Here is a 26426-nt window from a genome sequence, read left to right on the forward strand (position 1 = left end):
TTCTTTTGTATGAACAAATTTATACAAACATAATTGTACAATCTTATTTTAGTATACGAACAGATAACGAAAATTAGATTTCATTTGAATTATACTGGAATTATTATATAGGATTAAAATGACATTTATTTAAACAGGAATATACCGCAACGTTTGATGTAATATTTTTAATTGAAAAATAATTGGTTTCCTTACCTGGAGGCATCGATGAAGTATATTATAAGCGATGCTATACTGAGAATGAAAACTAACACCACCTGGAACACAAAATATAATTCAACGTTAAATCACTTACTCCAATTAAATTAAAAAAACATTACAGAGAATCATGAACTATAGGAAACTTAAATCTCAGGTAAGGGAATGAATCTCAAATATTTATAATATTCTTTAACATAAATAATTGTACTGACGTACAAAGTATAAAGGCAATAATTCTACATTTTTAATTATACAAATTGTTTCTTCCCATCTCCTATTCATGTTTTCATATCAGATTATTTTACATTTTTTTTAATGTACTACCTATTTTAAGCAAATTTGTATGTGTATTTCATAACATTGTAATTTTTAGTTTGAAAAATTTGTGTTATTTTAACACTGGTAATAAGAAGTTTCAACATCTAAATGCGATTAAAGTGGTACTTGAAGTTCACTCGTCTACGAACGTTGACTAGCGCCGACAAGTAGACACATGGCTGTACTTCAACCTCTTTGTTAGCACTTTTCGAAATGCACGACCGTTCCAAGCGTCAGTTTCACTTCACGATTGTCTTTACTTACAACACACCGGTAAAAAATCTATTAAATATAACAACTGGTATTTATCATTTATTATTACAGTAAAACCATAATACGTGAGCGCACTTTGTAACATTATATATTTTTATAGAACAACTTTCTCTGATTTTTATTTCGATTACGATCTAAATTACTTGCAATGGCTAAAAAAATATTTTTTAAAAGCATTTACTAAAAAATTACTAAAAAAGTACAAGTTTTGTATATTAAACTTCCTATTGTTTAATAATATACGAAATTTGATAATACAAAAGTCTGGTACTATGAAAATAAAGTATGCAGAACCTGAAAGTCAGAGTGCGAATATTTATGTAAATTCATATTTTTATGACTATATAATGGAACGTAGACAGAAATTTGTTTTACCTACTAAATAATTTAACTAGACTGCGGACGTTTATGCAACCTTATATTTTTATGAACATAATTAAAGAAACGATACTCTGCTTCAAATATTGTATATATTTTTGCATAGTATATGCACTCCGTAGTTTTTTGGAATCTTAAATTTCCTACAAATGCATAAATATCCGGAGCCTAATTATAACAAATACTACACCTTGTATATTTCATATATTTTTTAATATTATGTGAATTCTGTGCATTTTTTGACCTTAAAATTTCATAAATGCATAAAAATCCGCAATCTGCTAATAATAAAACGCTTTTGAAAATAAGAATATATACTGATATCTATCCTAGCAGTTGGTACAATATATGATTGTGATTGTAACTCAAAACGAACTTCCGCAGCAATTATCTCGAACAATGCCAGTTATAACTGTTATTTTAAACATTGCCAAAGAATACAAATATCTCAAAGTAATGCTTCCCGACTAATGCAATGTAGTCACGAAAAGACACGAATAGAAGTTTTACGTCGAACAAACTCTGACTATGGCCAAAGAACTGTGAAAACGAGAATCTTTTCTATTATTCCATTATTTTCTTCCACCTAGTTTACTCGCAGGAAAATATGGAAAGCAAATATACATACATTGGATGGCGGAGTCATCGATGCGCCAAACATTCGCATACACGTATATCATGTAGCAACATATACACAGATATGTGCAACTTCCGTACTATGAGACTTCTCGTTGAAGCGTATAGCGCAAGTAGCGTGAATAAATAAAGAAGCAGAAGGCTTATGTACTTTAACCGCCGATCGATTTTGCTTGGCTTCGTGCCAGACAGCAACTCGTCAGATACCAAAAAATTTCGCCACATGACTCTTAATCGTCACTGATATATTATCGAAATGAATTTGCCGGATCTGGCCTTTAACCATTTCGAATCAACCTTTCATCATCTAATAAAGCAAAACTTGCCATTTGCAGCCATCCAAATAACATTTTCACTACCAGGAAATTGGTTAAGCAATTTTCAACATTTAGAAAACGATCACCAATCACAAGATTAGTAAATATATGATAAAGTAAAATAAATAGCGAAATACGAGAGGCACTTATCAGAATTATTTAACACCTTATATGATGAACTAATGGCTTCATTTATTTGTTGTTCGATCGATCCTTGAATTGCTTAAGAGTACCACAGAGTAATGAGTCGAAATTCATTCTGATTATTGTCGAATTCTTACACAAGGCGATTCTGCAGCTAATAAGCTTTTGGATTAAGCAGTAGAAAATTATTAAAACTAAAAAGTTTTATTGTCGGAGACAATATTTCGGTTTCTATTATTTTTTATTATTTTGGTATTATAATTTTGTTTTATTGTAGCTTTTATTACAAAACCTGATGAGTAAATATTTCTTATTATGAACAAAAAGAAGTTACCCGAAAAAGGTACAGTAGGTTTAATTTCCATAATTGATTCACAACAAGAAATGATTCGTGTGAAGTTATGGTTATTGATTCAGTTATGGCTCTTCACTGTAAAACATATTCAGCTAAACGTAATGCTTAATCATAAATAAACGATCGATATCTATTATACGTGAAGCTGTTGAATTTTTGATTACCAAATGACTAATTATGGGAATATAAAATGAAAAATGTTCCTTCGACTGTTACTGGAACTCAGCCTGTTGAAACGCGTTAAAAACTGAATCGATTTTATAATAAGCTCTATAGAACCACAAATTTAATTTTGTCAGTCGGATATTTCGCGTGTACCTGTCTCGTTGAAATTTGCAGAAGACCGTGCACATACATATATTCATGTACATACGTATCTACTCTAGAGCTGTAGGAGTGCAGAAGAGCATGTAAGGTCATTCTGTCGATGCACCATCTGAGTGTATGCAGCTGCGCTACGAAAATCTAGGTCACCCAAATATGAAGACCATGCACGGACGTTTCTCATATTCGTTTCCCAACCACGGAAGGGAATGGAAGGCCATGAAAGCCAAAGTACAATCATTTCACAAACTTTACGATTTTACGTGTAATTTCATATTATAGTTGTAAATTTAAGGATTCTGCTTATCATTCATATTCATACACATATCGACAATGTAGTAGAATTTCATTTATATGTTCTTCGTTTATTTAACTAACTATACGGGACTATACGGGACAACTTTATTCGTCTGAAGCTGGATAAATCGAGAAATAAACAATTCATATAATAGACTGCTCATTTGATTTTTCATTCGTAGAATAGGCATTCACTTTCACGTAATAGATTATGATGGGTTGGAGTTCACTCAATCAGTGTAATGTAAGAATTCACTGGTTTTCCTGGCAATTTATAATTCTCCGTTCACATAATGGAAATTCACCTTCAGATTGGATTCAGAGTGGATTTAATAGATCGAAGTTTATTTAATCAAGCGTTAACTAAAGTTTCGTTCTGATAAGTGGAGCTCCACTAGTATATGTCTGACTACATAAACTTCTGCCGATTGAATCTACTTATCTGAATTCCTGCTACTGTTTATACGAACGAAAAATCATAGATACTACAGAGGATCAATGAACTATTGTATGAATATTATCGTGAAATATTTTGTCCAACAACAAGGATTCTTTTTTTCAAAATGTTAATATCGCAATTGTGATTCTAGATTATTATATGTAGGAAATAGTAATGAACAAATTCAGTAAATAGTGAATATTATTTTCTTTGGACGATACGATGAAGACATTTTCATGAAGCCATTGTTTTGTTGTTGAACGTTACTGATTGTCACGCAACAAATGGTAATATGTTTCCTTTACTTTTCTTCTTTGAACAAAATAATAAATAATGACAGAACAATTTATTTTCATTTGAAACTCCATTTCTCTTGTTCGTCATACATTATTTCCAGCAATACTTCTTAAAACATAATTGTTCCTCGACACGTTTTCAAATGAAAAATCACTAGCCTTGAATTTCACGAAGCAACGTTAAACTGTCCTAACAGTTACATAATCCTTCTCCAAATGCTAAATTTATGTCTTCAGTAACTTGTCCCGAGCCTAAACTCGTATAGAAAAATCATATGAATTTTCCCGATTATTTACGATTACTCTAACATTTCTGTTACAAACCTTGTTGTATATACAACAAATCTTTTCTTCTTTAGCGTTGTCGATAGTAATTGATAATAATTAATTTTCGGCATCGGAATTAATCATATGTGTCGTAACGCTATCGATATTCACCTCCTCCGCAAAAGGTCAATCTCGTTTGAAACTCCAATCGGAACACGTCGATAACCCTCTTTTAAGACAAGCATTGCTCTTAAAGTCAAGTCGAGTCTTCAAAGCTCGTAAATATTTTCAATTGTTCCTGCCATGATGCAAGCTAGCAAAGTAACACCAGCTAAATCGATAATAGATCATTTGACTTACACTAAGCTCCCTGATTTGATGATCACATAAAGTCAAATATTTATTAAATAAATAACGAATGAAATTCTTTCCAAGAATATATTTCTATGTACGTCACGATAGTATATTTTATCAATATCCCACACTACATACAATTAGCATTTTATAGATAATTAATAACGCTTTTGCATTATACAACTCATTTTGTTCGACGTTTTAAAATTTGACCCTCGAATATAATCCTCGTTCTATTTTCTCGCGATGCTAAAAATGACATTCGATTTCGTGACGTAACTAATAACTCATACGACAATTCTAATTAAAATATATAATGTACTCGTATATATGTATGTGCAATTAGAATATTTCATAGTAATGGATACATAAAAAGAGGTAATAATAAATAATCTTTAGTTATTGCAGCTGTCAGTTGCCTGAAATATCGGTTAAATAAATTACGTATACATATGTATGCTACATATTATATATACACATAGTTACAACTGCAAATTTTATAACCGTAAAATAAACAAGTGTTACTTCAACATCGTTGCTTAGAACTCGTTGCAAATGTGTGAAGTAAAATACACAAACTGAAATTCTTACGTATAACTAAATATCCAGAAGATTTAGTATATTTAACATATCAAAGGAAGAGAATTCAGCCCATCAAATATAGAACATTACTCATCAAAAAAGGAACTTTCGACTGAATCGTGTTCTTCTATATTTATAAAACGTCTTAATGTGACTAATATGTTCGTTTCAAATGCAAGCTAAATTTATTCTCAAAGTACTAAATATCTTTTTATCTATTGAAACACAAATAAAGAATGAAATTAGGACATAAAACTTCCGAAAAATCCTTGCAAAAATACTAGAACTACGAAACTTTAATGTGTATCTAAATTCGCTATACATAAACAATTGCGATTAGAGTGATGTTATGAAAATAAATAGCTATAAATAGTCCTGTTTCTGCTCCAATAAAAGTTAATATTATAGGGATTATATTTTATATATATATTAGTTTATTAAGAAATAGTTTTAGTTAATTAGTTATAGTTTTAATTACTACAATAATTATTTGCTAAAAGTATTTGCATTCTTTCAATAATTATTCAAATAACAAATTTCAAATAATGTATTCATTTTGACGAAACTGTATGAAATTGTTACTTTTAACGTTAACAGAACGATCACTGGAAGAAGTAACACTAATGTCCTGACGTACGTCGAAAATTGTGCTAGGACATGGGAATTATTCGCGCCAATTCGTGGAACTGACGGCCCTCGGCGTTATCTATGATCCACATCGATGTAATTCAACCCGGTATCGAATTACCGAAATGGGAAAAATATAAATTTTTCTCTTTTTTATGACGCCATTACGAAATGGTGTTGATCGGATTATTGAGATTTGTGCGATCAAAATGATATCGGACACGATTATATTTAACCAACAACTTTTCACTAAACTAAAGAAATACATAATATACGATTAAGGGTAAGGAATGACCTAACTCTATGGTATTCTATTACACTCTACCTATTCATTCTTACTCGCGCTGCCTGCTTCTCACTTTTACCTTCGATGCACGCACGACAAAGCACGGTTTCAGTGGCACGAATCGGATAATTCGACCCAATTCTTGGAAGCTCACCTCTTCGGACATATGACCACTTCCGGTTTCCGATACGTACTATAGCCATACTTGGAATTCAGATTATTCTGTCAGCACTTCGATCTTGACACGTACGAAGTATGCAAGCATCAAGATAATTGGCAATCCCACAAGACGAAGAACTCGTAAAGCAGAGAAACGCTTGGGGCTGACAATCGGTTTGAAAGGAATGAATCCTATGTTTATCCCTTAAATGATAGTCGCGTGATATATTCTTGCACGCGCTTTGTCACAGTGAAATTACATGGAAATTACGGCGACGTGTGCTCTACCTTCTCGCTTCATAGCCGACTAGAACAGAGAGAGCACAGCAGGTTTTCAGCTTTCAGGTAACTCAGCCACGCATCGCTGATTCGCTAAAGAAACGCTGCCTCCAGAGGGATGAGGTTCAGAGCTCGAGGTTCAGAAATTTTCTTGTTCCTTATTCCTTTCTTTTTTTTTCTTTTTTGCTTTTCTTTCTCGTCAGCCTGTTCGACAGACAAAACGAGCGGAGTCAGCGTTTCTGGGAATACAGAAAGAGACAGGAAAGCATACATCAGGTCTCTTTTGTCTCTTGTCTTATCTGCTACACTCTTTCACCTTCTGAGTAAACATGGATACTCACGCTTAATGGGATCCTGATCGATTTACTATCAATAAGCCGTAACGCTCATTTAATTAAACCTCCCAATCCGCTTCGTTTCACATCAACGTTTCGCTTATTCGATAATATAGTTGACGATATGAATGACAATGTATTTACTTTGAGAAAATACGAATTGGGATTTTGAATGAAAGATGAAATTATTATTTATTGCTTGGCTATGATCTGGGATCTTTATTACGGAATCCTACTTCCGGATCTTCTTTATGCAAATTTAAATTTGTATAAACGTGATCAAAGTACAAACTAAAGAGAGATTTATGCCAGTCATTAAATATTACGGTGATTATTATACATTGAATATTTTTACATAGTGTAAGCATTTTTACAACTTTCAATTTTCCATAAATGCATGAACATTCGCAATTTGTTTATTATTTTAATTATGCTATCGAGATTATAGAAAAGATTAAATGCAAAATTTGATACTAATTGAAATTTTGCAAGAGAGACGAAATTATTATTTGTTGCTAGACTGTGAATCTTTATGCAAATTTAGATTTTTATAAACACGATTAAACCAGAAGCTAGACAGAGATTTGTTCCAGCCATTAAATATTATGGTGATTATTATACACTGAATATTTTTGCATAATATGTGCATGTTTGCAATTTTCGATTTTCCATAAAAGCATGAAAACTCGACTTATAATTGGTAAATTGCTATTAGTCTGTTTCATACAGCTAATACTAATATTTAATTTCAAATTTTCGTCGTTCTTTTTTCTGCTTACATTAGATAAATATAAGTCGTTATAAGGGAACGACACAAAAATCTTCATCCTAATTTTTTTAAGATTAATAGTGATAGATCGTAAATGTTTATGCATTTATAAAAAAATTTTTATGTACAAGAATGTACAGTATATATGGTATTCAAAAATATATATAATGTTCAAAACGAAATACTAATCTAAAAAAATGAAACAACTCTATAGTTAGATTCCATTTCTCTAGTTGCTTTCATGATAATTATAAGTTTCTAAAGTTATTTTTATTTTTGTAAGAACTATAACATTGTATTACGTCATGCTTTGAGTTGTTTCATGCATAAAAAACAGAAAAAAAATTTGTTTCCAAAAATACAACATCTATATAGTTTCATCTGACGTCGCTAACCTATTTGCATCCACCGACATGTTTCACGAATTAATTTTTATCCACGATTCTTTGAGCGAAATATATATTAAAGTCGCGAAGGGGTTAAATCAAGCGAAATTCCTCAAGCATTATCTATAGCTATAACTTTGAAATTAACCTCATTAAAGTATGATTCAACGAACACTCTCGATTTCTCTATACAAGAACTCATGATCAATTAAACAATACTCCATAGCTCTGTACATTGACACATTAATCAGTCTATCTATTATACTATTAAATTAAAAACTATTAAATTATTTGTATCTATAAATGATTAATTTAAAAGAAATGTTAATTTTAATTTTTCAAAATTTATCATAAAGGAAGTCATGAAAACTTGAACTCGGGCATTGTTACAGGGAATTGAAGGTAAAACAAATTTTAAATTAGTCAGTTGCAAACACGACATGTAATTTAAAACAAATTAGATGAATATGGCCAATATTATTAAATGTTATCGAAATTAGATATCGTATAAGTGATTTTAATGAAACACAACAATAACGAGTCTATCTTTTCTTAGCAAAATAGGCCTAGTTGTGCACCTGTGATGCTAGTGCTTTCAAAGACGACCGGGTAGCGTGGCAACTGAGAGGTGGGTCACTAGGTTATCACTATCGTTGGTGGTTTATCCTTTTTCATCGTCAGAAGCTTTTCCAACCAATTGCTTTTTCCAAAGGACAACGCTAAAGAAATGCACGTACCGTCAATCCTGAACTCGTTCGGCTAAATGATTCTTTTAAAAAAAAAATTGACCAATCTGGACTTTGAACGAACTCATCGATAACTATTTTGCGAATTTAGATTTTATTAAATACGAATATAACATTCTTGTCAGCATTTATTATGGAACAACTTGTAACTTATCAATTTATTAATTTTACTAATTCGTAAATTATTAACTAATCTCAAACTTCTACAAGCAACTTTCTATCAACACCATTTCGATCAATTTGTTTAAATTAACTACGTTCACTAAATTGATGAGCTTTAAAATCAGTATAACCTCGATGTAACTTTGTTTTAATACATAAAACATCTAAAAAATTTGATCCACAATTTATTTTGTAATATGAACGTTTATCAGAGTTAACATAACATTGCTTAAATCGTGGTAGCATCGTTAAATGATACGCTATCACCCTGTGCAAACTAAAACTATTTTGCAAGATACCTGAAAATGTTCTTCTTCAACTTGTACCATTCTTCTCACTGATTCGCAATTAATAACTGTAACTGAAGAATGTATCTGGGAATGTATTTAAGAATGTTTCACAATATTCTCATACCAAGGAAGCATATCGAAGATCCATAAAAATTACAATTTTCTCCATTATACAATCTACTACTACTAGTCACTTACACACTCATCTCAAAGAGCGACAAGAAAATGAGCCTGTGTATAGACATCACTATCGTTTCTACGATCATTTATTACTTCATTGTCTTGCGGTACAGTCTAAAATGTAATCTCGTAATATAGATTTAAGCATAATAAGTAGCTGCAGCTTTAATAATAAACATAGGAGCATCTTCAAAAATAACCTGTCCACAGGCAGAGAAACGAAAGCAAGGAAACGAGACTAGACGGGACTAAATGAGGCTAGACAAGACGAAACGAGACGAAACCAAATGTTATGTCGTGAATACTAAACGTAATATTCTATTCGGATTGCAGTTACTTCGCTTTATTCGTTTAACATTTCCGGGAAAAGTAAGACAAATTTTTGGTTACGTCGAATGGTTGTTTTATTTTCCTTGTAAGTGACAATCTGACCTATCGCACCTCGCTATAAATAAGAATTGCTGTTCTTATTTTAGCGTGCGAATTAGCGTGGGTCTCGGGCAGACTCATCACGAGTTGCCCTCGCTATTTTCGTATCGTTGGATATACATGGATATACTTGTGCCCGTGCTCTCGCGATCTAAGTGTCTACGAGATCCTATCAAACAATCCCGATCAATCTTGATGAAACGATAATAAATAGATTGCTGCGCCGATCTTTGGAGATTGGAAATTTATATTGGTTTAAGACACCGTTCATTCTGATTTATTTTAACCAAGCCCACGTGCTCTTTGCATACCGGTGTACACGTGTTGAGTGAAAGAACGATTTATGTTTATTGCATTGCTGTTAACGTTGCAGATACTATTGATGTTTCTCTGAAAATGTTTTATAGTACTCGAATCAGTATTATTCTTTGAGAAATATCTGCATTTTCAATTTACATTCTTTTAGAACTTAATACGAAAACTCCTCTACTCTATTGAAATGGATTTATAATTTTTATGGTACACTGATTGATGGATCTTGTTATTTATACCAAACGTTGACGTGTATTTGCATTAACAATTAATAGCTCTTTTTATTATTAACATAAACAAAGTCATATGGATAGAGAATATTTTAGGTAATTTAAGTATAAGATATCATCGGTATTATTTTTATTTTGTGTTTTTCATTTTTTATCATTCTAACTTTCACAGGGATTCGTGTAGATCACTGTCAATTCTAGAGTCTACAGAAAAAGGTATAATATTAATTTCTATCAAAATTAGGAATGTCGTATTTACTTATTAGATCAAAGTTTCTAGAAGAATATTAATCATTATTAATCTCTTCCTGGAACTATTTATATCTGATGAAAATTCAAGAATTTTATGTATTTCATGCCTGTTCCTTAAATTTGAATAATTTTAACACTTTGAAACAATTCTGTCTTAGAATAATAGCAAATCGTTAGGTAAATATGAAAATGAACCTAAAACTGAAACAATTTTAATAAAACTGAATGACTAAAACTGTTTAAATGTTTGATAAAAATTAGATGGATTCATTTTGTACACACACACGTGTGTGTCAGCAAGTCATTTAAAAATGAATCGAGATTGGAAAAGATAATGGCAAAAGGAACGATGCAAAGGCATTTGCCTTGTAACAAACTGTCTATTTCACCGAGATACGGTGGATTGGCCAGTATAAGAATGGCCCAAATTAAAACGCACTAAGTGGCAGAAAGTAGGAGGACGGGCGACTGGTTGCCAGGCAAGAAATTTTACATCCCGAGATGGCATAGCCCCAAGTTTCCGTCGTTTCGCGCCAACACCAGACTCGACCGAGTTTTTCTCGCCCAACTACTATTTATAGGAGTAAACGCGAAATTAAGTCCTGAAATTCTATCGCCGATAAAACGACACAGACGTGCCAAACCAACCACGATACCTATACAAAATTTACTATTTTTCTTCCATACCCGACGCTATTGGCTTGATTATCAGGGCATCGATTAATCGATTAACAGAACGATCGGAACGATATTGAGATACTGATTGATGAATAATTTGGAGATGCTTTTGGCGAGAAATTTTCAATTCTTTTTTTCCATATCCTACGCTATTAATAATTCATGGAAATAATGAATATTGATATAGAACTTAATCAAAATTAATTAGAGTGGAAACTAAATTATCAGAGTAACTATTAGTAGAATGATCAATGGAAGATATTGGGACATAGATTAATGGAAAATTTAGGATCGTTATTGGAGAACAAATTTTCATTCTTTTTTCTATATTCTACACCTGTTGAGTTATTAACGAGAATGATAATACCGATATAGAATTCTGTTAGAGTTAATACGCTTGAATCTGAATTATCAGAAGATCAATTATGGAAACATCGATCAACAGAAAATTTGAAGATGATTCTCTTCGCGAAACTGAAAGAGTAGAGAGATAAATTAATATTTATGAAACAGTTCAATAATCTTGTTTCATATGTTATAGTTCAAACGTAATATAAAATAGTCCGGTAGTTCAATGATCTCCTTTCATATGTATAAAAACAAAGATATTCAATTATCCAAGCAATGCGTGACTGACGATGTCCTGATAATTCAAATTATCAAGGTAACGATTTATCAGACTTTTTCTCAATGAAACCTAACATATTATTACAAAACACATATGGTTATCACAAAATATATACATACACATGATGAAAAAAAGCATTAGATATCATAAATGGATAAACTGATTATTGTTTAACTATGACGTTAATAAATGATATTATGGATATGTATATATATATATATAGACATACATATATGAGTATATACGAGCAATAAGAAATTGTTAATTATTTTCTAAAATATCAAGTAACATAAATATAGTAAAAAACCAAGTAACATAAATATTTCAATCATGTTCCGAGCATGGTTGCCAAGCATACGGTTTAACGACTTTGTTAACCGAAGATAGAAACTAATAGCAGGAACCGTGAGCGTGATAACGACCCTCATGACGGAAGTGGTTTCTACTATAAACACGGCGTCGACAATCGCTTCCTCTTTAATTCCACCTCTTTCTACTTGGTCTCCGCGGTTGTGTTTTATTTTGCCACTGCTTTTGTCTTTGTCCCTATCTTCCTGTGCTAGTGGTCGTAAACAATTTAGGTCAAGTGCTGCGACACGTTAAAAAAAAAGGTAGGAATTTCATATGACCAACCGTTCGCCCCAACGAAGCACTTTACGCTCTGCTTCCAATACCGGCAATATCAGAATCATGTTTTTGTTCCGGAGATATTTACCAAAAAAGGAAACAGCTTATTTTGAAGATATCTCGGACACGAACATTATAAAAAATTTTGTCAATTTTCGAATGAACTTTCAAACGATTTGTATTTATATATCTTTTTCTCGTCCATATCTAACATTCTGACAGAATTTGATTGGCAAAGCCTAGATAATTTTGCTGAAAATCAAGAAAAACTTTGAGTCCTCCATTACTTAGAAGTTAATTGGAAAAAAATGGAAACTTTTTTAGCAATAAACGAAAAATAGATAAAATAATAAATAAACGAGCATTAGAATGTTAACCTGAAACATAACAAAAGAATCTCGTCCATATTGTAAACTTAATATAACTATGATTATCCCTAACACACAAACTCAATGCAACTCTTTATACATGTAAATCACAATGTAAGTCTTTATATTTTCTACATAAGTAATCGTCACTATGTTCTTCATAATTAATCGCTCATCATCCCCGCTACTGGGGGAAGAACCCCCCCCCCCAAGAAGTTCTAGTGTTCCCTTTGACACACGTGGTGACTCACTCCGAAGTTCGATAGCTGAGTAGTGTAACCTGAACCGAATTCAACAATCCATGAAAAGATACTAATTTCCCACGAGACAATGATTAAATTTTTTTATTTTTGACTTTTTAAAAATTAAACTTTTACTAAAGTATTTGTGAAATTTTTCTGATTAAAATGAAATCAAACACGACATAGTTTAAATCACATTTACATATATATGTAATAGACGAACTGATGTTCGGTATTGATAACAACGTAACCCAAACAATTTCAAACTTGCACTTATCGAATACAAGGTCTACACTATGTTCAAGCTCTTATCATGTAAAACGGCATATTTATAAATCCATCGGTTTTGCGTCGGAGAGCAGTTGTATTAATAAGGCCTGTACTTGATATTTTCAAAAATGTAAATTTAAAAAAGCCTCTTCTCTAAAATTTACATGTTTTAAATTGTACCACTATCAGTATGAAGCGGCGATATTTACTCGTTTGATAAACATCGACAATAAAAATAAAGGGAATAGGCGAAACGACCACATGATTCAAAAAAATTCTTAACAAGTTGATAACGAGGTAGGAAAAAGCTTTGCTTCGTTTGGCTAAGCCTGATTTGCACTCGTTTCAGTTAATTCGCATAGCCACAGAGTGGGCTAATGCAATTATGCAAACAACATTTGCACAGATGCAGATGAACGAATATTTAGAAATATGAAGTTTTGAGGGAAACTCATCCCCAGTATCTGGAGAGTAAACACGTATTATAAACTATGTATGCATCTCGTTCTTAACTGGAAACTAGATTATCTTTAATAAGCCTTGGCACAGCGAAATCGTGTCAGTCGAACGAAGAAGGACAAAAGCTTCGAGTCCTATCTAACATTTTAGCTCCAACTGGACCAATGTACAGACAATTGTTATGTGTTCTCTACCAGCAGCTCAAGCCTGAACCTGACACTGGCTGTCTGCCAGCCTGAAACTAACGACTTTTCTTCTAAATATGATCATTCCTTTTAATCTAATCTCGCTTTCTCTCTACTTCCATTTTTTAACTTAATTTACGTAGATAATTTAATTCGAACAACTACAATTATTCATTTATTGCCTATTCTACGGTGTAAAGCTTTATCGGTTCTGTAAATTAACGTAATTAAAATTTGTAATTTTATAGAATCTTTGTGAACACGCTTTTATTCTTCGTATTTCTTAAATAGTTCCGTTAGAAAAAAATATGGAAGACCCAAGATGAACATAGTACGTTCATTAGTAATATTCTTTCTAAAAATTATTGTAACGTTATTTGTGCATAATAGCCAACAACAAGTTTAAACTCACGAATGAAATTGTCATTTGTTGTATTTTTGCAAACAAGCTTCATGAGCTTATTACTAAAGATATACTAAAATGCAATATAAGAAAGCATAAATGGATATTTACTTCTATACATATCGCATCGTAAGTAAGTCAAATAACTTCTTGATATAACATAAATAAAAAGTCTGATACATTTGTGGCGGCACTCGACAACATACCACCTCAAATTGGTGACCCCGACGTGATCGACAGCGAAAAAGAGGTGTGACCGTGATATCGACCGAGACTTCCATCATCGTAAATCTAAGACTGTGGCAATCTGGACCTACCGCTACGACGAACACGGAATGGCCCTTGCATATTCAGCAAACCTCGACACCTCACCTCCGGTCGACACGCAAAGCAGATGACAGGATACGAAACGATGACCAAGGCAGAAGTGATGTGGCCATTGCAAAGTTCATGGGCATCGCCATCAGCATTTCATACTAAAAAAGAGGAGAAACAGAAGCCTACGACCGTACACAGAAACGTTCTGCACCGTACCGATATATCCACCGCCACATCAAAGACTTTGCGCAACATCTGCACGGGTTTGACAACAAAACGGCTGACGCTTTACAACATATAGAAGAAACGTTATCACTAGTAAAGGGGTACTGTGGTAGCACTCGATAACATACCACCTCACATTCAAATGAACATTTCATACGTTGCAGCTTAATGCCACACATCTATTACAAAATACGAGGAAGGATTAATGAAAATTCTACAGTCGATAATACTTATGTATTCGTCAATGGCACTTTGCTTTTACAGGTAACAGCATTGAAATATGATATACATGTAGCTAAATAGGGACAAATTGGAACATACGATAAAATATTCAACGGTATAGAGGTCGCTCAACATATCCACATTTGAACATCAAACTCTTATTAAAGAACTTATTAAAGATTCGTAAAGCGCAGCTTACAGAATCACAAAAATAGACCGTATACGAAGGACGAACCCCGATCAGTAGTTCTAAAAACTCTTCATCTGTCGTCGGTTGAGTTAGAAATGGGATGCGAATTAAATAACTAATGAGATAGATATGGTATCGCTTGATACGTCCGAAGAAAAATAGATATCAATCCGTAAAAAGAGGTTAAATTTTGTTATATAGGTCGAGCAACGAATCGCTTGCTCGGGGACATTGACTAAAAGTTTACACTCCAATTATACCATTCGAATAAATAAACTATCTTGTCCTACATGAAATCGGCTCGCTAACTGGGAAAATCCTCCGTGAAATTCCTCCGTGTCATATCTAATGGAACATTCGCTCAGTAAAATATTCGATCAAAGAAGCGAGATCCATCCGAGAAACATCGTTTCTTTACCCATCAAAGAGATAAAATCGACGACGATATTTTCTAATTCAATTGCAGAAATATGCGGTAATTGTTAGATGATCAAAGTTTTATATTAAATCCAAAATAATTCATTTCGATGTACGATTACATGAGAACAATAATTAACTTTATTTTTATTTACTATTTTATTTCTAACGCAAAATAACAAGATGATTCGATGCATAAAAAAACGGAAACATAACATTTTCTTTAAAAAGGTAATACGATTGTTATATACACAGATTTGCAAAATACTTACGGATATATTATTTTTTAAATTATTTATTTTCTTCCTTTAAATTCATTTTTGATCGCTTTGACGATGTAAGAAAAATGCATACAAGAGAAATATCCGATTCGTAACACAGAACATTGCAAGTTGTATATTTATATAGATCACCCCATATACCGCTCGACTATCTCGGTGTTTGTTTTCTTAACTGCGTATATCGAGTCAAGAAGCGCTTTCCTTTCTCCTCGTACTTCAGGAATTACACAAGTGTACGTCTTAAAGAACAGCCATAACCGTTAAGAACCCCACAAAGTTGGATAATTCTCACAATAACTGACGATCGCCGAACAATTTGCCATTTATAACATAACATGCTAGATAAAATACTAGATCCTTGTACGTGATTCTAATTCGATAGCCGGAGACTATACCTTTTGTAATAGCAGCTAACGCATAAATCGTGAACTCCATAAACCAATTACGGTAACAACTAAAACGTGGATCCTGCTTTTTACTAATATATACACTGCATATGTAATGCATACATAATATTTATCCATTTATGAGAAATGTAAGAGTATAAAAAATCCACGGAATGCAATATGCAAAAGTACTTAAAATATCTAAAATAAATCCTATTTAGCCGGTGGAACAAATCTCTATGTAAACCCCACGTTTTTAGCTAAGTCCATAAAAATATGGAACTACATAAAAATCCGCATTCTGTTAATATATAAACGCACGCATTCAGAACATTCAGCAATAAAAATACAAAATAACAAAAAGAAACGCATAAAAATTAATCAATAAATATTCTGCGCTTTCCAAAGTCAGATCCACTTTAGATGCGCAGTGCCACACGTGGTTGCGCGCGTTCGAATCCAGGCTCCATCTTGAACGATAACACGCGGATGTTATCTTGCGCCGAATTGTACAGACACAATAGTGGTCGATAAATCAGGGAAAATAGGTAATTTACACGCGTTTATCTTGAAAAGAATATTGCAATAATCTTTCTATGGGATATGATGGGACCATTGTAAAACTTGAGCGCGTTCTTACGCGGTCTTACGAGATCTTGCGCGATCTTACGTGAATTTGCACGATCTTGCGTAATATTACACAAATTCCCTAGGGCTCGTATAGTTTTGCGTGATTTCGAGAAGTAACATAACGCGTTTAATAGCTTTTTAACTATGCTTTCAGTAAATCAGAAGCCCGGCAGATACAGTGAGCGTTGAAGCGCGGTCGAGCTTCACGCTTCGGTCGTGATTAATTCTCGCTACAAGTAGCAGCCATTGGTGATTGACATCCCACACATTTAAACATTTCTTATAGCAAGTATAGTAACATACTCTCTAGAAAGACACCGGCTATAAACAAATACACATCACGATCATTTAAGTGAAATAAGATCGAATTCGCAATTTACCTATTTCATAATATTTCGAAACGAATCGAATACAGTCGAAACGAATTCTATCCTACTTTTGCAAATATTAATTTACTCTCTCATTGTATATTCCATATATTTATTCGCTGTTAATATTTCGAAGAGTTATAATAACTTTTTAATGATTAATAATTAATCTCATTTCTGAACATCTATTTGCCAGTTAATATCTGAAACTTCCTACACGATAATTTATTAGCTATTGATATTAGCGTATTGATGAGTAACAAGCTCTATTGCACAAGCAGTTCTTGCAATTTTACAATTTCACATAGAACATAAAACCATCAGCCAAATAACAGTATCTTTGTCAGTAAATATATAATAGAGTTAATTTATTAACTCGACCTTTGTGACTTGTAAAAATTTCGCTAATAGGATTAATTGAATTGTGCAAGAAGACATTTGAGCTGCAGCATATATAGCGTGCTTTACACGCAAACGTTTTGTTTATATGCACCGGCTCGACACGCTGGATGAACTATTGCAGTCGCTTAGTATGTATAACGTGCATATTGTGCAATAGCCAGTAGTCGCGGCCGTCAGTGATTAACACGTAAGTCCGGCCAGTAGTGATGATCATTGATGGCCGCGGCAGCTGACCAAGAATACCGCCAGCCTGAGTAAACTTCTTACTACCTTGAATTTTTACTTATTGCACAGACATATGTGTTCATAAACATGTAATACACGCAAGACACGTGGCAAACAGAAGATGACAGAAGAAAATTGAAAATAAGCATGTTATGAGTATTATAATAATAACTTTTATACTAAACATTTTCTAGACATTTTACCATGTTATTCTAGACTATACATATTATATCCATTCATTGTTTTTGTCAAATGTAATTCCATTTCCGACTTTTTTTTTGTCCATCGCTAATTATATTGATAGACGAAAGGAGTGTAATTTGCAATAAAAACTATTCTTTAAGTACACTGATACTATTGTTTTGTATGTTATTTGATATGGTAAACAAAAACAACGATGCAAATAGTTCTATGTAGCGGTAATAAATAGATATACTTTGACATTCAGAAAGGACAGGCAACGGCGTATTTTAAAATTAAGTCGCAATTTTCCTTGATTACCTACTACGCAAGAACTGGAAGTGCAAATGGGTTAAGTGTTGGCAACGAATATTTCGTAACACAAGTCAGGACAACTCATTGACACGAACACCAAATACATGGAAACTATTTAGCCTGTAACGTTTTCTTTGACTTTGTTTAGAAATAGAGAATCTCTGTTCCAGTATGTTCAGAGGGCAAGTTAATAAACCACGTCTATCCTAATTAAGAATATATCCGCAGCCAGAATATTCAAAAAAGCGAAAGCAAATACTTGATCGGCCAAATGACAATTCATAAGAGGAAAAGGGAAACTGAGATGGAAAAAAAATAATTTCAAAAACAAAACGTCGAATGAACCATATCTGAATTTAGTATTTCTATTAGAGTTATGAACGAAGCTTGAGAGAAAACGAAAAAAGAATTGAAGAAAAGAAAAGTATATTCATCCCTATCACCTTCGATTCAAAGATCTATAGCGTTGCAATAGATAAACACAAAAAAATGGAATATAAATAATTTCATTCAGAAATGTATGCGACGTATACGTTTAACACATACAATTCAATCTTACGCGTAAGGAAGACAATGATTCTTCCAATTCTGTAAATTCTCTGATCGCAATGAAAAATGAATTAAATTTAGGACATTAGGGGGAATATATAAGTAGTTTAAAAAATACCTATTAAATTAGTTCACAAATTCATGCGGTTCTTTGGCATATAAAAGCTTCACTTTTTTCGCAATTACTTAGCATGGCTTAATGAATTACCGCCATTATTTAAACCATTATCCACCATTATCTTCCACCGTTGTTTATAATTTCTTTCCAACGTTGTAATAGTCATTAAATACCTTGCTTAAAGAATTCCATTGTTTCTGACGCAAATCAATCTTCGAGCAATCTTCGGAATTTCACCTTGTTGCTGAAGGAAATTTCATTTAAGGCATTTTAATTTAATCAACTTCGGCATACAGCTGCCTTGCAATTTGCGTTGGAAAAAATAAGACGAGCTTTCATAGATAATTTACACATCGTTCCATCATTCGTGACGTTGTTTACGATATTATTCGATCATATTGCAATGTCCAAATATATCAGAAACTTAAACAAACGTTCGAACACAAAGAAAATATGAAACTTTCATAGATAATTAACGTCGTTCTAAACTTGACGTATAATTTTGTACAAATATTTCAACATCAAAAAATATGCAAAAACACACGAGTAAAATATATAAACTGAACAAAAGAAACTTATCCGAACTGATAGCAGAATATTGCAGCGTTGTATTTACGATGATAGTGCAAAACGTTTAAGACGTTTCTTTTCACAAGAAAATAGAGATAAAAGCATTGGATGTAGAAAGTAGAGTGAAGGGAATCGTCTTGAAGAAACTTTTTTAAAAGCAGGTTCGACACAAAGTGCTAGGATAGATACATGGCCGTCCTGCTTCCTAGGATCGTCATAAATAGAAACTCCATCATAATGATATCGCGGAGACAAAACCGGTATGCACATAATACACGCCTATGTATGCGCGATTATATGCGCGTTTCACTCGCCACGAGGGTGGATCCCACATTGAATGTAATTGAAGGGAGTGGGTGTGCCTTGGCAACCGCAGTTTATTTGCATTCGCATTGACGCTTGATTCTCGCTGAGGGATAGAACCATATGTACGTGTCGAGGACTGTAAAGACGCTAAAATGCCGAACCTCCGGATTGAATTCGAAAATTTTCAACAAATTCCTATTGAATACGATTATCAATTATTTCGTAAGAATGTTCAATAGAAAAAATTTATCGTGACGCTTTCTAAGCAACGAGTTTTAATCATATTGTCATTGTCCACTTTGATGAAATAATTTTGATGAAACGATGCAACGTAAAAGTGGTAAAAGTTGCGATACAATTGGTGGTATGTTGAATGTATTAGGTTGTCCGAAAAGTGTCTTTCACAAACGTGTTTTTTACAACAGTGCACCTTTATACAAACGTGAAACCAAGTCTGTGAAATGTCGCGGTGTTTATCTCAACAGAACGAGATGGATCGTACGTAATTCGACAAAATAATATAAAACAAAAAACGTTGAGCGTCTATTGTTTCCTCATAAAAGGAAAGAAACTTTTCGGACAACCTAATACTTTGTTCTTCTTTTTGAAGCATCTTCGATTAGATTATGTTCATTTTAATTTGAAGCTTTACATCGATGCTAGAAAATGAGTAGTTGTGAACATTGTGATGTGATATCTTAGGCGTTTACGTTATACGTAGCATAGTCATTAGCATGATCACCTTCTCTTGATAGTTCAAGGCTACTCCTATTTCTTTAAATAGTACCTTACATCTTACGTACAGAAAGGAGTTAATGAGGTAGGTTTAGTCAGGCTACATATCGTGCCAGTCTTAAAGGATTTAAAAATTACTTAAGAATTCAGATACATAAATATAAAGATAAGTATAGAAATGAAAAAATTTTACAAATCACCATATTTACTACGTTTTAATGTAAGATATGTGGTATGTACACGTAGTGTCATTGAATAATTCGATACTAAAAGCAAATATATGGAGGCGATAGTTCCATATAACGTTCAGTACGATGGACAAGGGATACGTGTATGAAATCGTTCTAACAAATCGACAGTTTTTGATAACTGACATATCGACAGTCCCATTCATCGTACGTCCATTCCTAGCAAATAATAGTTTTTGAATTATTATTGAGTGAAGAGTATAATTGAACCAATAACCACAGATTTCATATTAAATATTTTTTCATTTAAATTAGCGCTACTAATATCAAAGTATACAAACATTCACATATAATATAAACTAATGTAAACAGCTTTTTAGTATTGTGAGTACTTTCTTAGTTGCTTTTAAGAGCTTCGAAATTCATTTGAGAACTTGAATGCTTGTTTCACTACAGTCGATCGCTCGAATCAAGAACCAGAGCCTAAAAATTACTTCATAGTTGAAGGAAAGATTACACGTACATGGGCTAAATGAGCTACTAACACTTCGCTTCTGCATACTTAATAACGATTGATGTATCACAAATCCATGACATGGATAGCCAGTAGGATTCGAAATCTACTCCTTCCTGAACCTAAATCACTCACATCTGCAGCATCATCATTTTACTAATTCCAAACTACAAAAGAGGGTGGAATGCTGACAGTCTAAAAAGTCTAAAGATCCAGAGATGAAGGATGAAGGACTGATTTGGCAAATATTTCACGACCAAAGGAAAACATCCTCTTGTATTCGGAAAAAATACAAACGACGTTTGTATGTTTCTAAACTTTCAATAACAGTCCAATTTTATTTGGATTAAATATTAAACGAAGGAATTTATATAATCGGAAGTCTATTAATAATATTCCAACAAGGGTTACTTGACGGACGCGATATTCTAATTGAAAATTACCTACTAAACTATGGATTTTTATCGATTTATGGGAAAAGGCACAGGATGCATATAATACAGAAAAATGTACAAAATATACAAAGTAGAGTGTTAGTTATAATTTTTAATTGATAAAATGGATCTCTATTTTAGATCTCCCATATGAATATAAATTTGCATAACAATTAACAAAAAAGTCGGGAATACATCAAGTTCAATTAGGATAATAATCAGTTATCGTTATAGAAGTGAAAGTGAATAAATTTTAACATTTCAATCCGTCCCAGATAACGATCAATGTATGCACGTTGCATCGAATTAAGTAGTTTTTTCCTAAGAATGTGATGGAAGGTAGACAAAAGTTAACATAATTTAAGGGCCGTGCGCAGAGAATACATAATATGTGTACGTATATATGACATGGAATTGAGAATCGATAAAAAGCTTTGTCGATGCACCAGTATAATAACAGAGTTGCAAGGCAGTGCATGTTCAAGGCAGTATGGCATTGAATTAACGATAAGTATTACGTGACGCTCCTTCTACGCTATGACTGACTGCTTATGTACCAACGACAAATAATTTGATTAATTGGAAAGTTTAAATAGAGAATTTTACTCCGATTCCTATTTCGTTAAGGTAACAATACAATTTTTTTAATCTAATGTGATTTTATTACATTTTGATATACGAAGGGCCGAATAATATATATTTTACATGTTATGCACTGTAAATCGCGAAGTAGAATAAAAAAAGATAATAACAAGATAGCGTTAGAGGCTCCGTTTTCGAGAAAAATGGATTCGTAAATCAATCGAGTACACGTGCATGTGATTGATAAGCGGTACTACGAATTTTATTAATTATACCATTATTGTAACTTTTTGTATAGGATACAAAAGACTTGTCAGAGATGACTGCTATCAATACTTATTTACTTTTTTTTTACTTACAACTTTACTTACTTAGTCGTACTTACGTTAAAACCATGTCAATAGAAGAACGATATTTCAACTACAATAATAAACTGATCTTAGTTGATACATCGATAATTTATTACATTGATTGTATTGATCCTGAACCTTTAAGGACAAATTAATATAAATATCAATAACTCTGACATTGAAGTATGTATAGACCAGTTATGTACTACTAGCAGTCTGTGGTGAAATTCATAACAGCGCTTATCTATAAGTCAAGTGCACGTGTACTGGATTGATCTTTAAATTCATTTTTCTCTAGGGAGAAGCCTGTGATGCAATTTTGTTATTCCTGATTTCCACTTTATTTCCAGTCTTACTAACCATACTTTTATTACACATCACGATCTGATTTTACCTCCACTTACTTTAATACAGCGACCCCATTATTACTTTAATAATGCTACTCGAGGAAATCACGCATCTCTGCAATACCTTACATGAAGTATAAAAATAATAATCATAATCGTTTTCGACAAATACTCATTTAATATTAATATATTCCGTTCGATTCAGATAAACGAGAAGGAAACAGGGGAACGCTGCCTTTTATGTGAACAATTACAAATATACATACATATCGCACTTAAGATCTACATACACGGTGATTTTAAAAAAACTAGGTCCTTATAAGGAGTGATTGTAGATCTCAAGACAGTGGGAAAATTTTATATACAAAAATATCCTTTGGGATTTACTTTTCAATGTTATAACATAATTTTACGTTAGAAATACACTTGGTAACTGCGTAGAGTAAATGAATCAACTCACGAATCTCTCCTTCTATTAATATCCTATATACATAATACATACATATAATAAGATGAATCACAGCATTACGCTTTGACTCACATAAATCAAACAGTATTTACTAGAATGTTATCCTGCTTACCCTGAATATTTAATATTTATTTATACTATTTGCTATGAATATTTGATATTTATTTATAGTGTTTAATACGAATATTTATTTATTTTCAAATTACACCGCCTTGTTATCTACAATAAAAAATATAATGAATAGTTGAATTAAGAAAGATATCAATATACATAAGGCTTTTTATAATTCGATAAAACTTAGTGGTAGAAGTAAGACATGCGCGTCATCTACTTCAGAAAACGGTGTGGTTGTTGGTTGGAACAGTTCGTTGGTGGCGATAAGTTCCAGCTGGATTAAATTAGAGAGAAACCTACCCCGTTGTCTTTTGTAAGACACGTCGCTATTATGTAAGCGGCATAGCTTATATTCGAAGAGAATATAGAAAATGTATCGCAAAGAATATCGCGTGCTTAATAAAGAAAGACACGCGATTCCCCGCTGAATTGACAAGTAAACTCAATTGATCTTCTAACTCTGGGACTTGCTGAGTTGACCATGATATTAGAAGTAACATAACTATGACATAATTTTTAACGAATGATCATACTGACAATAATTAAAGTTCATAGTAGATATAAATTAAATATTAGGTTGTCCGAAAAATGTCTTCCTTTTACAGACATGTCTTTTACAACGATGTATCTTTATACAAACATGAAATCTAATTTGTCGAACGTTGTGATCTTTATTTTGATAAAACAAAATGGATCATACGTAATTCGATAAAATAATATAAAACGGAAAATGTCGTGCATCCATTATTTCCTTATAAAACGAAAGAAACTTTTCGGACAACCTAATACAAGGAGGAAAAATAAATCCTTATATCAAAATTCATTCGATTCATTTATCGTCCAACCTAGAAACACACTTCTTAACACGATATACATGTATGTGCAATGTGCATCTATCGAAATGGGACAAACTATGGAAATTAACTGAAAGCATAAAAATAACGAAGTACCTTCTTCAAAGTAGTGCACACGTTATGTGAATGGAAACTGCAATGATAATTCAAGTCCTAAAGTAGATCTGTGTTACGTACCTACTGCAAAGCTAAAACTTCCAACCAACAAACATAATCGCAGTGTAACTAATTCGAGTTTTAAAAGTTTCAGAAATATCACATATTGAAGAAGACTGCTAACCAGAGAGATCACTTTGCTATGATCATTTTTCTTTTCAAATAAAAATTAATAACTTCTATTTCATATATAATATAAAAATTTACTAAACAAGATTAATGATAAGAAAAATTTAGTTCCCATAATAAATTTTTAGCCAATTGAAATATGATTTAATGTTATTAATATTAATTTTTAAATTAATAGAATTTAATTTTGTTTATTATCGATGTATGCTTGAAGTTAATAAAATAGGTGATAGAATCGATTATTAGAACGCGAATTACTTAGAAACCAATTATATATTGGAATTCCTAATTACGAAGATATTCAGGGACGTACGGATTAATCAGAAAAATACACTATTTTAAATTGGAAATTTAAGAATATATAAATCATAGATTCTTGTTATACACCCTAACAATGTTTTAATTCAAATTGAATCGAATTTTCACACCTTATTCTTTTTTACAATGGATTAATTTTCGTTTTCAGCCTTTTATCCCGTAAAGCTATAATTAACACAACCAGTAATTATAAATAACTATTCTACGAAGCATTTGTTCAATGTTCCAATACTTTTACCCATAAACTTGTTATCTTCCCAATTAAAGAAGTTTCTTAAATTTACTTTTTACGTTTACGTACCAAAGAACTCCCACAAATACAAAATTATAAAAATAAAAAGGATTAATATATAATAGCATATCATCCAAACTAAAATGTTTAAAAATTTACGATAACGAAATTATTATGATACAAAAATTACTAAAAATATTCGACAAGTTTAAAACAAATATAAGTTGATCAAAGTTATTGTTAATGAAACACCTATCTAGCATATCCATCAACGCATACTACATTAAAATTTTGATTTTCTCTTTATAATGTCAATTGCAAATTAGTATTTTTTCGCTTGGAATCAAGACAAATAAAACAAAGAGGATAGAATCGTGAAGCTTCGAAAAAAGCTGGAAACACGCCCCACAGGATAAAGCACGCACTGCGTAGAAACTACCCCTCTACTTCAGTCAACGACGTGCTGGTTCCACGAACGAAAACTGGGTCACCAGCTACGATACTCGAGCTAACTCGTGCCGTGAACTCACTTTCTGTACATGGCGTTATATGTACATGTATACCCATCTATCTACATAACATGATATAGCTGCGCGTAGAGGTTATAATAATTTTTCCTCTTTCTATAGACAGTTTCTAGGCAAACACATGGTATATACTCAGCGATAGAATCATCGATACAATCTTCCTATGATCGATCATTAATGAGATAAGCAGCAAACGGAAACAAGGCGAAAGCATAGGAAATTGTGATCGAACAACATCTATCTAATAGTAAAATATTTTAGATTAATTGTGTACTGTAATATTTGAACGATA

General features: G+C 32.4%; 1 protein-coding gene across 50 annotated transcripts in view; it reads right to left on the reverse strand.

Moving 5' to 3' along the window:
* The window catches only part of slo (calcium-activated potassium channel slo), a 107716-nt gene that overhangs the window by 77213 nt on the left and 4077 nt on the right, over positions 1–26426 (reverse strand). For all 50 annotated transcript variants that reach the window (XM_069120530.1, XM_069120529.1, XM_069120541.1 and 47 more), the window contains one exon: positions 196–257. In XM_069120530.1, coding sequence (XP_068976631.1) covers positions 196–257 — 62 coding nt within the window. The remainder of the gene's footprint in view (positions 1–195; positions 258–26426) is intronic.

The sequence above is a fragment of the Bombus flavifrons genome, chromosome 9 (genome assembly GCF_040668555.2).
Source record: "Bombus flavifrons isolate JBK064 chromosome 9, iyBomFlav1_principal, whole genome shotgun sequence".
In the NCBI taxonomy this organism is placed as follows: Eukaryota; Metazoa; Arthropoda; class Insecta; order Hymenoptera; family Apidae; genus Bombus; species Bombus flavifrons.